Source organism: Globicephala melas, chromosome 11, assembly GCF_963455315.2.
Source record: "Globicephala melas chromosome 11, mGloMel1.2, whole genome shotgun sequence".
NCBI classification, from domain to species: Eukaryota; Metazoa; Chordata; class Mammalia; order Artiodactyla; family Delphinidae; genus Globicephala; species Globicephala melas.
In genome coordinates, this window is record NC_083324.2 from 37,335,372 (window position 1) to 37,352,898 (window position 17,527).

Genomic DNA, 17,527 nt, shown 5'->3' on the forward strand with positions numbered 1-17,527 from the left:
GGGACATGCCTTTATCCAGTAACCTAACTGTGTTCACCTTCAGGTAAATAAATGAGGCTAGGGATTTTAAGACTGTGACAATTTTCGTCATCAAGTAGTTCCCCCTGTGACGGTAAAAAGGATTCATTCAGTATCACATTTATAACAGATTGCTTGAGTTCACTAAGGATGGATTTTCTTAGATCATTAATAAGTTGTGTTTATTTTTCAATTTCCCCCATCCTGCAAGTATGTACAGGCTCAGCCATGCATTACTTTCATTAGGATAAAAAAAATTATTCAGTGTCCAAGTAGATTTGTAATTCAAAGTCAAACACATAAAAATCACCTCCTGGGAATTCCAGGAGGTCCACTAGTTAGGATTCTGCACTTTTACTGCCACGGGCATGGGTTCAATCCCTGGCTGGGAAACTAAGATACTGCAAGGCACAGCCAAAAAAAAAAAATCACCTCCTAAAGGTATTAAACTCAAAGAAAGTTATGTCTTGGTTGAGTTTTATCTCATTTTCAATTTAATTAATACTGACACTGGGTTATAGTAAAGACCTCACCACACATTAGCCAATACCTTAAGACACTTTAGATGGAAGTTTAACCAGGGAGCACGATTAATAAAGAAAACAATACTTAGAAGATCTGGTATAACTTGGGCATGAAGGAATAAGTGATAATGATTAATAGTTGATTGGGAGGCAGTATGAGACAGTGGAAATAACTCTGGACAGGCAGAACTCTTGGGTTCAAATATGGTACATAATTTATATTCAGTACATGTTACACCCTTTCTCACTCTCTAGAACAACAGCTCTGACTCTGGAGTCAGTGGAATTAGGAGTTGTGGACTCCTGTAACTACATATAAAAGTATGTGCATGTGTTCATATATGCATTTTCTCTGAGGAGAGGGCCTATAACTCTCATCAGGGTTTCAGAGCTGCTCTGTGACCACCCTACTCTAAAGCGAGTGTTATGAATTATTGCACCTGGCAAAAAGTATGCCATAGATGATGGAAGGAAAAGTGTATATATTTTTTTCTTCACCTAGATTATGAACTACATTTAGAATATGCTAGCAAAACTAATTCTCTAGGCTCTTTCTGTGAATAAAATTCCCACTTATTTAAAATAAGCCACGTAGGGCTTCCCTGGTGGCGCAGTGGTTGAGAGTCCGCCTACTGATGCAGGGGACACGGGTTCGTGCCCCGGTCTGGGCAGATCCCACATGCTGCGGAGTGGCTGGGCCCGTGAGCCATGGCTGCTGAGCCTGCGCGTCCGGAGCCTGTGCTCCGCAACAGGAGAGGCCACAACAGTGAGAGGGCTGCGTACCGCAAAAATTAAAAAAACTAAGCCACATATACATCCAAAATGCAGAATTATTTTACTTACAATTTAACCCTATTTTATAGGAAAAGATATGAAGAGGTTAAATGGTAATAAGACTGATAAAATAAAAATGGGGAATCAAACCTACATGAAGAAGCTATAAGCAAACACGCTAATCACACAGACTAATATGATTAAGAATTAAAATTTAGATGTGTACTTTTTAACAGGCAAAAAAAATGGAGAAACCTATTTTTCTATTAAAGGATAAAAACCCATATTTTTCTATTACCTATTACTATAACTTGTATTATTCTATAATAGAGAAATATGCATTTTTAAAGAGGAAATAATTTTTTGGTATTAAATACAGAAAAAAAAAAAACCCTCGTAGTTTTGCCTGATGAGAAGATCAGTAATACACTGTTGTCCTTAACTACAATAGTTCACAGTTTAATGGTAAAACCATGACATCAAATCTGATTACTGATGTTAATGCACTTAAATCTATAAGAGATTTTATTTCCTGTCTTCATACATCAAAGAAGTACTCCATTCAATCACCTCTTATTAATTATTCTTAATTTCCCTGAAATAATTTCAGGACTCTGGCTTCTAATACTTATAGCATGTAAAGGCAGTAGTATCATGGAGAGCAAGATATAGCTGAAGCACATCCTTTCCACCTCTCTCATCTTAAAAAGCAATTTACATCTGAAAGATAATTTTGCAGTTTTGATCTCAAATATTTAGAATACTTTTACATATATGTGGAAAAACAGTGGAAAGATCACAAAAATGGTATTAGTATTTGTACAAGGAAAGTGAAATTAAACCATTTATCAATTTAAGATATTTTACAAATTTTCTGTAGTCATGCTGTTGAAAATTCTTTAAATACAAAAATGAAGAGATAAAATTTCAAACATATTCTTTAACCACTGATGGTCACAAAATATATGAGGTAGTCTAAATATTACAATTAATTAACAAAAAGAAGACCGTACAAATAATCCAATCAAAATAGATGTTTTCAGTACAACAGCTTAAGAAAAAATCCAGATGGATCTAAGTCAGTAAGGCCAGGGTTGAGAGTATATGCTCTGTAGTAGTGCACTACACGCAATGATGCGGCTTGTCCGGAGAATGGCATCTATGCAAACTCTACCTTGGCACTATGCCACACTTAGCTTGCTTGTCCATTCAATTAACCACCCATATACCCATCCACTCACCCCAAAGACACTCTCTGAGGATCTATCATGTACCACCAATGGTACTGGATATAGGAAATAGAGCAGTTTTGAGTCAAGCAAATGTTCATATTCCTCATGCTAATTCTCCCAAGAGCAAAGTGTTTTCCCTCTCCTAGAAGCTGTTAAAACACAGTACCTTTTAGTTTCTTGATTTCGTTACCTTAGGAAATAAGAAAATGATTAACAGGTGATCTAATAAAACCGAAGACTGATTTCCTTCTACTAAGATCATCTTCAATGGATGAAGAGTAGTTTCCAAAAGCTAAATTGAAGGACTGTCCTCATTGGAAGAAGGCAGAGGTGCTGCACAGTGAGAAACAACACATGTTCACTAAAATTTCACTCTGTAAAAGAGGCTCCTGGCTATTTCTTCCTATGGCATATTCTAAGAACAGTGAACAGTAAGTGCAGGGAATGGTCAACTTAGTCTCTTTATCGTCACAGCAAAGGAAGGCAGCGCATCAGAGTAGTTAGGAGCATGGGCTCTGATGTCAGATTGCCTAGTTTGTATCTTGGCTCTCCCCCCAAGAATACTGTCTTCTCTACTGTCACAGGCTATTGTAAGGATTAATCCATGTAAAGCACTCAGTACACTGCCAGGCATTGTGAACTGCTTCTGCTGTTATCATTATGTGTTATATCGTTAGCTAAAATATGACTTAAAGTACAAGGATTGTGATTAAAGACAATTGTGTCTGAAAAAAGACTCCTAAACAAGCAGGAGGCATACAACTACATATACATCTACATACAGATGTAGTATAGAGCTGAGTTTTTAAAATGGTCTTACCAACTGCTTAGGTGAATAGTTTTCACAAAAATAGTCTTCTCTCACCACTTGTCACTAATCACTCATTCATTCATTCCAATAATTCAATAAATATTAGCACCTACTCTATGCTAGGCTCATGATGAACTTAGGGACACAGCAGTGAATAAAAGACATATTTCTGTTCCTGCATTCTTTTAGGTGCACCACTCTAAAGACCGTGAATCTCTCTCTCTATCAAATTCTTTGAATTTTACATGTCTTTTGAATGTTCCATATTCTGTTCTATTTTCTATTGTATCTTTTTCTTCTGGGTTTCCTCATCTGAACCACAGAACATAGAAAATAACTTGAAGTTAATTAATTATATATGATGGATGTTTTAAGGCATTTAAGATCTAGTTCTCCCCCAGAATTAGTTAAAAAAGGCTAGAGATACTAAGATTTTTTGTGGGCAGTGCCCTTTTCTGATACTTATACTATGAGAGCATATAGATATAACTATACTAATGAGAGCATGGTATATTTATATAGTAATAAAATAGAAGATATAACTAATAATAGCTACCTTTTACTGAACATTTACTTGGAATAGGCATTTTATGTATATCCCCTCTAAGCACTATGGGAAGTACACAGTATTAGACCCATTTTATAACTGAGGAAACTGAAGCCCAGAGAGGTTACTAAGTAGCCTATTAAGGGAGTACAGTTGAGCTTGTCTCAAGCTAGGTCTGTCTTACTCTGAACCCATGATATTCCACTATACCTGCCACCTTTCTACTAATAACCATGAAGTTAAATACTAATGGCTATAAGTGATTGTAATCAATTTGGTCATAATAGTTTGAGGAATAATTTTGTGTCAATACATCAAGGGGAGTAAAGGGGAAAATGGAAAGAAGAAGAAATGGGGAAAGAAAGAAGTGGAAGGGAAGGGAGAAAGGAGGAAAGAAGATACAGAAGCACCAGGAGAGAAGGATCAGGGTTTCGAGAAAGGAGGGAGAAGGGAAAAAAGTGGGGTGGGGGGGAAATGGAACTATGTTTCTGGTTTATATTGTTTATCAAAATGAACATATAAATACTCTCCCTACACACACACAAGCACATACACACTTTGTTGAGAAAAAGTTACTAATGTAGGTGGAACAGCTCTGTACTTTACTGACAGGTATTTATAATGTTCTTTGCCTTTTTCAAATATAATTTGAACTTTTTTCCAAGCTATCATCTTTAAGTTTTCAGATTTGACTGCAAAATCTGATTGGTCTGTTTTCTAACTTTTATCATAAAGAGGTATTGATAAAATATTTCTCTTGTTCATTTACTGGTATGTATAGTGCAGTTAAACTGCAACATAATGATTTATGCAACTATTAGTGTCATCAGTTCAAAAGTAACAATTTGCTTGGCACATAGTGATGCTATGTTTGCAAATTACTACCATTATTCATTTTTTAAAATAAGTACAATGATACCATATAGTACTGTTTGGAGCTATACTGTAAGTTAACATACTACATTTTGCTAAGATTTTTACTGTCCAAAGTTAGATTTAAAGAACACTGCCTGATCTATCGTACATCTGAATTCATGTTATATCATACAAGGAGTCTGTGGTGTGTGCCAAGCAATGCTATTAACAGTCAAGAGAGGTTGTAATTTAATGAAACAAACAAGGATAGGATGGTGTCACAAATAACTAATGTAGAGTTGTTCTTTTTTCTTTTCTACTGAACAGTACCACTCTGGGTTGGATTCACTGTTTATTAGATCCCGTGTTTCCTCTTTCCTGATTTACTCTTCTATTTCTGGAAGAACACATTCTCAAGTCTCTTATGAAGAAAGGAGCCATGACAGGTTAACTTCTGCATCCTTGAGTACTTTAAAAGGGCTTTATTTGGCCCATACACTTGATTATATAGTTTGGTTGTTTATAAAATTCTGGGTGGCAAATCATTTCCCAACAGAAATTTGAAGATATTACTTCATTATATTCTAGCATCCAGTGTTACTGATAAAACTTTTGAGGCTGGTGTGAATCTTATTCTTTTGTAAGAAGACCTGTTTTTCTGTCTGATAACCTTTTAGGATCTTCTCTTCAGCCCCAAATATTGAAATATCTTAGTGTGCCTCACTGTAGGTTTTGGTTTTTCTTCTCCATTCATTATACTAGGTATTTGATGGACTCTTCCAATCTTAAGTCACCTGCTCTTTGGCTCTAGGAAATTCTCTTCTATCATTTTTTTAGAATTTCCTCTTTATTGCCTTTGTTCTTTTCCTGGAAATATAATGTCTGATGTTGGATCCCCTAGATTGAATCTCTGTACTGTTGTTAACCATTTCCCATCTTTTTGTTTTATTTTCCTAGAGATGACATAAAATTATCTTCCTGTTCTCCGCCTAAATTCTTTTTTGAAATCCTACTCTCCATTCCTTTTTCGTAGCATTTTATAATGCATAATGAATCTTCTTGATTCTCCTGGAGGATACTCAGAGATTTTTAAAGTTCTTTACTAATCTTCACTCTCTCTAGGGCCAGGTATTTTGTTTATCCTGGTCTCCCTCTCTTCCCTGTGAAAGGATTTCTTCAAATACTTGGTAATACTTGATTGTCCATTCAAATTTAAAAGGCACTAGAAATGTGAAGAGTTTTTTGTACATGGGTGGGTGGCTAGCAAGCTTCTCTTTCTGGTAAGTGGAAGGGATTTGTTCATTACACTTTGAAACCCTTAAATGCCTCAATATGGAGGGCTTTGCAATAAAGTCCCAGTTCAAACTTTTGTTGCCCAGTTTCCACCTAGGCAATTGGTCTTTGTATTTGTCTATCTGAAAGGGAAACACCTGGCTGCCAGGTTTGCTACTCATGGTAGCAAAAGTAGTGAATTATTACTTTACATACTTTTAAGCACTTCCTTTTGTTAAGCTCCAGGGCACACTCCCTTTCTCCCATGATTCTAGCAGCTGCAAGGCAGACCAACTCCTTCATTAGCTAAAGTTTCCTCCATACATTACAGGCTTCTTCTTCTGTTACTAATCCTCCATCTACTTTTCAGCTTCTGGAAATGGGTTCACATATCCCATTTATTGCTGCACTCCTCCCACTCTTTTTATTTTTTGTCATTTCAATGATGTCTTGAGGCGGAGAGGAGCTAAAGACTTGTTCTAAAATATACTTAAGGTAAACGTATATCTTAAATAGGAAGCAACCTCGTCACTTCAAAGTTCAATGGACCCGATTTTAAGAGAATGAGGCAAAAGCATTTGAGAATCATATCAATTATTAAATCTAGGAAGAAATAAAATCTGAGTACTATCTACTCCAGCTTCCCATGCCAAAGTCTTATAATTTTACTTGTATGGCAATAGTAAATAGTCATACCCACTGCATAAATACAGGACTATTTCTGAATGATGAATTAGTTAAGAATATTCTGATGTACAGATGTAGACAGTTCCCATTTGTAGTATATACTTATTCGGATTCATTATATGGCTATAAAATGTAAAGGACACCAAATTCAAAGGTACTAAGAGATGAAACTAAAGAGTATTCTGGGGCTTCCCTGGTGGCGCAGTGGTTGAGAGTCCGCCTGCCGATGCAGGGGACATGGGTTCGTGCCCCGGTCCGGGAAGATCCCACATGCCGCGGAGCGGCTGGGCCCATGAGCCATGGCCGCTTAGCCTCCGCGTCCGGAGCCTGTGCTCCGCAGCGGGAGAGGCCACAACAGTGAGAGGCCCGCGTACCGAAAAAAAAAAAAAAAAAAAAAAAGAGTATTCTGATTACTGAGGTTTAGAATCAAGGAATTTGAGATGGAAGAAACCCCAGAGGCTAATGTAGTCCAATTATTTAATTTTCTGGAAGTGAAAATAGAGGCTGAGAGAGTTTCAATGAGTAGAACCAGTGAACGTCCTTTGCTATAAACTGAAAGAAACGGCTACTCATTGTAAAAATGATCAAAGCTTAATGGAGAATACAACGTCTTTAATCCCTAAAGATAAGCTTTGATCAGGTACAACTCTATGAGGACTAAGTTATCATAAATGAAACTGAGAGATGCCCAAATGACATTCATACTTACTCATTGCCCCAGTCCAGGCGCACGGTGATGTGCCGCTTAACCTCCCGCACCTGATCCTGAGTCAGGTGACCAGACAGGAGCTGCCTTCGAAGGTCAATAAGTTCATTCATCACATGGCGTAGCTTGTAGAAAAGATCTACTTTATGTTTCTGAAAGGGCATTTTTGGTGTTGGGTGAAATAAAAAAGGGATATGGAAAGGGAATGAAAAAAAAAAAAGAGAAATAGTTAAACTATGAAAAGTGCTCATTTCTCTGAACCTCTAAAAACAGGCAATGTAAAGAGAGGCTTATTTAAGAATCTTAAACCAAAGTCCTTAGTTCCTACTGTCTAAAAATCTCTACAAAGTGACATCTAACAACATAATTGATCTGGCATATGCAAAGTACCATCTGTCTATCTCTACTCTATCCTGAACTATTAATTTTCCAGTAAGTTACTAAACTTAATCAGAACCAAAAGAAACACAGGAGCCTAGAGTGGTTTTCTCTGACAGAAGCTACTATGTATGACAAAGATTTCAACCATCCAGCAACATCCCTGGTTTCTCCAGGAAGGATACTCAAGTTGGGGTAGGCAGAGAGAGAATCACTTGCCCTATTTTAAAGAACTGTTTCAACATAAAGCTACAGTCTCTGGAGTGAGATTCATTCCAGGTTTCCAGGCCTCATCTAGCTTTAATTAGCTTTTGAAAACAGTATGTGTCCCTAGTGTCATAGAGTTCTACTCTTTTCAGTTCAGTGAAAAGTGTCACAGCTCGGTGGTTTGTGACCACCTAGAGGGGTGGGATAGGGAGGGTGGGAGGGAGGGAGACGCAAGAGGGAAGAGATATATGTATATGTATAGCTGATTCACTTTGTTATAAAGCAGAAACTAACACACCATTGTAAAGCAATTATACTCCAATAAAGATGTTAAAAAAAAACAAAAAAAAGCGTCACCTTTATAAGAGTTAAATGGAAACAGCTTAATGAACTTAATTATGGACATCACAGTGGTTTTAACAAGTAAAAAATGTAAATGCCATGACAGTAGATGCTTAACAAAAATAAGCATCTTTACTAAAGAATATAGGTTTAAGAACTAAAGTTCTATTTGCTCACAAGTGAAATCTTGATTTTGGAATCTTTCGGTTTCTGTTTTTATTATAGAGAAGCACAATTTTATATGATAATTAAAATTCTTGGAATGTAACTAATCTATAAAGAATGCTTTTAAAGACAGATCAATCTTTACCATAGTGTTAGTAAAATCTCTATCTGGATTTCCCCTAAAAAGACACTTGTCAAAATAAGCTGGATTCAAGTGACTGTAAATAAAATTATAATTATGAAGTAAATTACAAATCAGTAGAATCAGCTAATGTTTTTAAGTGGCTCTGAGCTTATGATTAAAATGTTTGGAACATCATACTACTTAGAAATCATCTAATGGAGCACTGGAGCATTAGATTTTTAAAGGTCCATCTTAAAGAGAAATTATTATTATTATATTTGGCGGTACGCGGGCCTCTCACTGTTGTGGCCTTTCCCGCTGCGGAGCACAGGCTCCGGTCGTGCAGGCTCATTGGCCATGGCTCACAGGCCCAGCCGCTCCGCGGCATGTGGGATCCTCCCGGATTGGGGCACGAACTCGTGTCCCCTGCATCGGCAGGCGGACTCTCAACCACTGCGCCACCAGGGAAGCCCAAGAGAAATTATTTTTAACTAGAAGACATTAGAAATCATGCACTCTAACTACATCAAGCTGTTCTTTCTTCACTCAATGAACATATGAAGAAAACTTAAGCACCTTGATGGTACACAATGCTGGCAGATGGGCAGAACTCAAATTCTTGCCAGCTCAAATGCAACAAAGCCTAAGCAAATTATATCTGCAAAATTGAGATCTTGAGATAAGCAATAAAGGCAATGTGGTGTTTGTTTCCAGCACATGCATTTCTTTATGATAAATCAGGGCCACCTGTCTAAGTTTAAAATAGAAAGTTAGGATTATTATTTTCCCATCAAGCCATACACAACAATCCACTACATACATATACAAGCATTGATTTATTCATTCAATTAACAAATGCTTATGGAGCACCTGCTGAGTGCTATTACTTCGTTGTGATCAAAAGTCCCTACTCTCTTGGGCTTCCCTGGTGGCACAGTGGTTGAGAGTCCGCCTGCCGATGCAGGGGACATGCGCTCGTGCCCCGGTCCAGGAGAATCCCACATGCCGCGGAGCGGCTAGGCCCGTGAGCCATGGCTGCTGAGCGTGCACGTCTGGAGCCTGTGCTCCACAATAGGAGAGGCCACAACAGTGAGAGGCCCGCGTACCGCAAAAAAAAAAAAAAAAAAAAGTCCCTACTCTCATGGTGCTTTCATTCTAGAGAGCAGAGATAGACCATACACAAATACATAATGGTGGTGAAAATTCTAAGAAGAAAAATTAAAGCAGGATAGGGACAGTGGGTGGCCAACGGTGCATTGGCTGGGGAGTAGGAGAAGTTACTGCTTCAGGTAGAATGGTCAGGGAAAGGCTTCCTTGTGAGCCGAACTTTAAGTAGAAACCTGAATGAAATAAAGTGACAGCATTTAGGAAAACTGGGGAAATTTTATAGGCATGAGAAACAGCAAGAGCAAATGCCTCAATGTGGAAGTGAACTTGGCATATTCACAGAGAGTAAAGAAGTCAGCGCACCTGGAGCAAAGTGAACAAGGGGGAAAGTGGTGATGATGCAGAGAGGCAACACAGACCAGATTAGGCAGGGCCTTTGTAAATTATGTTAAGGTCTTTAGCTTTTACTCCCAGCAAGATGAGAAGCCACTGGAGATTTGGAATAGAAGAGTGATGTGATATGACATAAGTCTTGAAAGCATTACTCTGAGTGCTCTGTTGAAAATAAATCATGAAAAGGCAAAGAGGACAGTGGGGGTTCCAGTTAGGAAACTATTTATTGCAACAATCCACATGATGATGGTTGACTGGACAAAGGTAAGAATGGTAAAGGTAAACATTTCAGAGTTTGGAATTTTGACATGTTTTGTAGTTAGAGCTGTCAAGATCTGCTGATAGATTAGATGTGAGATATGAATGGAATCAAGGATCATTCTTTTTCCTAACCTGAGAAGCATGTCTGGAAGAGGGAAACAAGGTTCAATTAGGACATGCTAAGTTTGACACCGAGTTTCAACATTTAGAGGTCAGGAAAGTGAGGAGAATCTAGCAAAGGAAATTGAGAAGTAAGCAGTGAAGTGAGAGGAAAAGCAAGAGAGTATTGAAAACAGGGTTTAAGGAGAACTTTGTTAAATGCACTGAGAGGTTAAATAAAATATAGACTGAGAACTGGCCACTGGATTTGGCACTGTGGTGGCCATCACTGAGCACTGATGGAATGGGTGGAGTGAGTTCAAGAGTAATGGGAAAGGAGGGAATGGAGACAGAGCATAGACAACTCTTTTGTAGAACTTTCAGTAACTGGAAGCAGAGAAATGTAGCAAAACAGGGTTGTGCTATGGAGGGAGGGTTTTTTTTTAATGAAACACAATTTTAGGCTATTTGTATACAGAAGAGAATAATCTAGTAGAAGGGAAAATTTGATGATGCAGGTGTTAAATCCTTAAGTAGTCAAGAAGAGATGGGTCCCAGGTTAAAAGGTGGGGGGGGGGGTAAGGTTTCGCTTAACCAGGATACTCTATTGTCACAGAGAGGAAGGGCAAAGAACTGAGTAATGACACAGATAGTTGGGAGACTTGGTGATAGAACTAAATTTTTCCTCTGGCTGCTTTATTGTCAAGGAAATAAAAAGCAAAGTCATCAGCTGAGAGTGAGTAGAGTGGAAGAGGGTGTTAGAGGTTTGAAAACAGAGGAAAAGACATTAAAAAGTCTCATGGAGAGTGGTAACACAAATCAGGGGAAAGATAGTTCAACTGTTAGATGGTTTTGAGATTTGTGAACACTAATTAAAAGTGCAGTTTTGTGTCTTTTTTAAAGCTACATATAATGAAGTATATTGATACTGAAATATCACATATATATGTATGTGTATACATGTGTGTATGCATATATACATGCACACACATAACATATACTCACATACATACAATATCTATGTAATAACATGCACACACACATACAATAGCAATGCAAGAATATGCTAATATACTCTTTTAAGGCATTATATGGTTATTTATTTTTTTTAGTCAAGAGTTTCTAACAGATTGTATTTTCCAAACATGACAACAATATCTCCCATCCCAAGTGCTCTTCTGCAAAAATGTGAACCTGACACTCCCCTGGTATGAACTGGAACCTATTTCTTTCTTTCTTTCCTTTTTTTTTTTTTTGCCCTGCCTTGTAGCTAGGGGGATCTTAATTCCCCAACCAGGGACTGAACCCAGCCCACCAAAGTGAAAGCTTAAGAGTCCTAACCACTGGACCACCAGGGACTTCCCTGGAACCTACTTCTTTACAGCCTTAAACCTGGGCAGGCCCTGAGACTGCTCTGACCAATCAAACATTACAGTAGTGAGCTGAGCTAGTTCTAGGCATAGCCCTTAACTAGTCTGGCAGCTTCTGCTTCCTGTCTCTTAGAATACATGCTCTTGGGAGGTTCCCTCTCAGAATCCAGCCGCCTTGTGGTGAAAAGCCCAAGCTACGTGGAGAGGCCACAAGGAGACACTCCATTAAGCAGTCCCAGCTGTGTGAGTGATGCATGTTAGATGCCACACCTAGCCAAGCCACACTGTCAGAAGACTACAGCTTCTGCCAATATCTGACTGCAACAGAATGAGAAACCCTATGTGGAACTGCCCAGCTGAGCTCACTCTATCCAGAGAAGAATGAAATATAATAAACAGTGGGTTTTTTTGCGGTACGCGGCCCTCTCACCACTGTGGCCTCTCCCGTTGCGGAGCACAGGCTCCATGGCCATGGCTCACAGGCCCAGCCTCTCCATGGCATGTGGGATCTTCCCCGACCAGGGCACAAACCCGTGTCCCCTGCATCGGCAGGCAGACTCTCAACCACTGCACCACCAGGGAAGCCCTAAACAGTTGTTTTAAGCCACAAAGCTTTGGAGTAGTTTGTTATGTAGATAACCAGAACAACTGTACAGTATTTTTTTCCAATAGAAAATCAGTTACTGTTCCTAATTATATAAAGCTGGGAATACTAACCCTGCACTAAGAATGAAATGGATACCATCAGAAAGCAGCACTACTATTATAATCAATGTGGTGCTAATTTCTTTTTCCAGACCAACCTAATGGCCTCTTTGACCAGAGGTCCTAGCCCTAGAGGCTCCACCAGCACTGCTCTGACACCACATGGTACTCTTGGGTTTGTTAGCAGAAGAGAACACACGCCATTCAACCTGAAGAATATCGGAGACTGGCTCCAGAGCACACAATTTACCTAAGAGCACTCGATGCCACAGGACAGCTAAATACCCCACTCAGGCTGAAAAATCCTTTTCTACCGAGAAACCTACTCCTTAGTCGATCAAAATAACAGTATATGAGGGATACCTAAGAGATATTGCGGGTTTGGTTCCAGATGACCACAATAAAGTGAATACTGCAATAAAGAGAGCTGCACAAATTTTTTGGTTTCCCAGTGCATATAAAAGTTATCTTTACACTATTCTGTAGTCTATTAAATGTGCAATAGCATTATGTCTAAAGAAACAATGTATATACCTCAATGAAAAATATTTTATTGCTAAAAAAATGCTAACCATCATCTGAGCCTTCAGTGAGTAACAGTAGTAACAAAGATTACTGATCACAGATCACCATAACAAATACAATAATGAAAAAGTTTGGGCTTCCCTGGTGGCACAGTGCTTTAGGAATCCGCCTGCCAATGCAGGGAACACGGGTTCAAGCCCTGGTCCAGAAAGATCCCACATGCCGTGGAGCAACTAAGCCCGTGCGCCACAACTACTGAAGCCCATGCGCCTAGAGCTCGTCCACCGCAACAAGGGAAGCCACCACAATGAGGAGCCCGCACACAGCAACGAAGAGTAGCCCCCGCTCGCCGCAACTAGAGAAAGCCCGCATGCACCAAAGACCCAACACTGTCAGAAATTTAAAAAAAAATAAAAAGATTTAAAAAAATTTTTTTAAAGACGAGGAAAAAGAAATCTTAGCAACACATTTAGCCTCTCCAAAAGCTCTAATATTTGTCAAGAATGGTCACAGAATTTGGAAAGTATACCAAAGAATCAGTAGAAGTGATACATTTAGAATAATTAAATTACTTTGCCAGCACAAGCCAGGTAGAATTTGCCTTATCATTGTGAAAGAATTCCAGAGCTCTGCAGAAATACGCCAGATTTAAAAATTATTTTTACTAAACTGCTTGTAACTCAGTGTTGCAAGAAAGATTGTGCTGCAATGATGCCTCTGGGTCAGTAAATGAGTAAAGTTGTAGAATATCCATCATAAACATGCTAACTTTATTTTAAAACTATATATGCATAAAGATTGTTTAACATATGCTAATATAAGATTATAAAATCTAATTTAAAGAAAATTACATCAAAAGTACGGCTCTCATCAAAGAGAGCCATAGTACTAAAAACTTTGGGTCAAAATCAATTTAATGGAAATTAAACATTGCATCTCAAGTTTAAGTTGTTAAGGGATGATTCCCAGATCTCTCTCCATTTTACATTTTACTTTTGAACATTCTTTTATTTACTCCTTTTATTTCTCGCTAAAAGATTAACCATTAAGAACCCAGATATATTCAAACCTCTCCAGTATTTCTTTCTTTAATTGCTATTAATAATCAAGTGTCTTACTGTGAAGTAAACTAACCCTATTTGAAATATTTATATTATATACCAAAGCTCTAGCACTCATCCCAGTATAATACAAAAAATATCTAAACTGCAGTGCTTGCAATTTTAATGAACTTTCTGCCAAAAATATCTTTAAGCCCAAGAATTTAAACTTTCATTTTAGGTTGTTCAACAACTTAGTTGGCCAAGGCTTGAAACTGATTTTCAAAAGAGAAATTTCTGTGAAACAAGAGATGTAAATCCAACCTATTTCACACAGATCTTCAAGCATATATTTTCAAGAAATAAGAATGCAAGTAAGTAATGTGGAAATTCTTTTAAAACTCCTCACTAATATGGAGGTGTGTCTATATACTCTCTTTGCTTGACATACATATTTACTCCTCCACCTCTCACAGGCCTACATGTCTTCCTCACTCCAGTCTCAACCCAAACACATCCTCCCTCACAGGCTTGTTGATAACCAAAATAATACCACTTATAGCTTCAATCCTCTTTTACAACACAAATATTTACAGGAGAGTTAAGACTTAAAAGTCTTAGTTTAAGTAAGCCTATCATATTCTTTCCCTAGAGCAGATAAGGATCTTGCTAAGAAGGGATCAAAGCTAACTGAAAGGTAAGTAAAATATCAGTGATATAAAAAATGGAAGCTCCAGTTGCTGATGTCAAGGGCACCCATTCACGATTCTGAACACAGTGAACTTACCTAACAGTGGGCTGTGGACAGCTGAGGCATTCTCAGGCTCAGAGCCCTTCTACACAAGACTGAACAAAGCTCTACTTAAAGGCAGCATTTAGTATGTCTCCCCTAGATACCTCTTTTTAGATACAGAGACCAATAAGAAACCAGCCCCAATTACCCCCTCCTCCAAATGTTAAAGTTGAAAGCTGGAAAGTAGATAACTGGGCCAAAATAAAAGACTGAAAACTAAGCCCGGTGGCTTAGTAGTAGGTAGAAATACACACCCGTTCACCCTGGGCTGAACAGCTGGTGTTTGTCAAGTGGAGTAAAACTGAAGCTTTGTTTTCCCTAGACACTCCAAGGACAAAGTTAGTGGCAAGAGCTGAGCTTGCTGAAGTAAACAGATAAGATGACCACTCCTGAGGTCAAGGAAAACTTCCGTGTCTGCAAATGCGCAGGAAGGCTCCTTGGGGGTCAAAAAGGGAGGGAGCGCCACCCCATAATAAGTGTGGACATACCCCCACAGACCTCTGCGGTGGACTCCATCTTAGCAAAAAGTTGTGCACGCATGTTGGGGAGGGTCCTAAAACCAGTCAAGTGTGAAGAAAGAAACAAGATAACTGACCAAAGGTAAACAAAGACTCAGAAGAACTGTCCTATATAAGTGATTTAAATCACCTCTTTACTGCACTCCTCCTCATTAGAGAGGAGGCCCATACACTTTTTCTCCGGGCGTGTATTTCTGCCTTGCTTCTGCCTTAAATAAACAAACTGCCTGTCTGTGTGCTCTCCCACATGTTATGCTGTGTCTCTGATAATAAACTTTGTACCTTTTTTTTACAGTTTTTGCCTACTTGAGAAATTCATTTTTCAAACGGGGTAAGAGCCAGGGCCACTTTGCTTCTAGCCTCTAGCCCCTGGTGATCTGATGGCTAGGATTCCTGGTTTTCATCCAGGCTACCCAGGTTCAATTCCTGGGCAGGGAACTAAGATCTCTCTTCAGGACCACTCACTGCTCTCTCTCCGAGATCGGAGGGGTGGGGAGAGGAAGGAAATCTATAAGAATGAAGCCCATTATGTGCAGAAAGACTCAGGCTCTGGAGGTACCAAGAACCTCTGAAGATGTATATGTGCATGTGCCAGTGCGGTAGGTCTGGTGCATGAGCTTGGGAAATGGAAACAGGAGAACTGGTTAAAAGGCTTTTAAAAGGCTTTAAGACCTTCAGATAATCACTCCTACTCTATTCTGCCAGGCTTTTTCCACATGATAGTTTTACTCTCTACAGAGGTTAAAACAGAGTCTAAACTACTGCAGGGCACCAAACAGAGCTGATGATGTTAAAACAGGGAAATTAAGTCAAAGACTATGTAATAAATGATGCCCTTGGTGCCCTTCCCACACTGAGCTCGCGAAGTGTTGATAGCCAGACTTTTGCCTTCCTAGGAAGGAGAATGAAGGATTCCTCACTGGGAAAATTCAGCCAGGGGAAAAGACCCAGAAATACTGACAGTTGCTCTCCTTCTCCCATGAGAAGCCAGGCTCTCTTCTGATCACTGTACAGTAATATCTGCCAGTTGGTAAAAACTAGCCCCATTCACAGAGCTTTCTGTCAAATTTTTAATGCATCATTCTTAAGTATGAATGGAAAAGAATACCATATAATGAATAAAGCTTCCAACATGAAGGAATGAGACTTAAAGCAATCAGAAAAATGGAAATTGGAGGAAATAGAAACAATTCCAGGAATAAAAGAAGATTCCAAAGAAATAATAATTAACATTCATGAGAGCATAAACATTATAGTACATCCCTGAAAAAAAGAACAGGATATAACACAGGAGAAAAAGATCCAGAGCCCAAAAAAGCTTTCAGAAGGCAAAAAGAGGATAGCTGTAATTTAAAACAAAATTCAGTAATAATGATAGAATAGAACTTTGAGGGATTCTGCTAGAGAGTAAAACAAAAAACATAATACAATGGATAAATGGGTGAGAAAATATAAGAAAACTGGTGAATCATTCCAGGATGTCCAATTCTAATAAAAGACCAAAGAAGGCAAAAAGAGGATAGCTGTAATTTAAAACAAAATTCAGTAATAATGATAGAATAGAACTTTGAGGGATTCTGCTAGAGAGTAAAACAAAAAACATAATACAATGGATAAATGGGTGAGAAAATATAAGAAAACTGGTGAATCATTCCAGGATGTCCAATTCTAATAAAAGAGTTCTAGGAAGAAAAAACTGTGAAAACAGAGAGGAAGAAACTGCAAACAAAGTAATACAATAAATATCCCAGAACTGAGGGAAATGAGTTTTCAGGATGATAGAACTCACTGGGGAGCCAGCATAATCAACAGGAAAAAACAAAAAAAGCCCATGTAAGACACATCGCTGTAAAACAGCAGACCACTGGGGACAAAGAGACCATCCTAAAATCTTTCATGAAAACAACGTGTCAATAAAAGACTAGAATGACATTGGACTTCTCAATAACAACACTGGAAGCTAGAAAATAATGAAGCAATACTTTAAAACTTCTGTACTTTATTTGTAACCAAGAATTTTATATCAAGCTAAACTAACTATCAAGGTAATGGTAGTCTAAAGACATTTCAAGTA

At 38.5% G+C, this 17,527-nt stretch overlaps 1 protein-coding gene across 9 annotated transcripts in view; it reads right to left on the minus strand.

The window, feature by feature from the left end:
- The window catches only part of DOCK3 (dedicator of cytokinesis 3), a 403,879-nt gene that overhangs the window by 197,735 nt on the left and 188,617 nt on the right, over positions 1 to 17,527 (minus strand). For all 9 annotated transcript variants that reach the window (XM_060308605.1, XM_060308604.1, XM_060308607.1 and 6 more), the window contains exon 6: positions 7,430 to 7,578. In XM_060308605.1, coding sequence (XP_060164588.1) covers positions 7,430 to 7,578 — 149 coding nt within the window. The remainder of the gene's footprint in view (positions 1 to 7,429; positions 7,579 to 17,527) is intronic.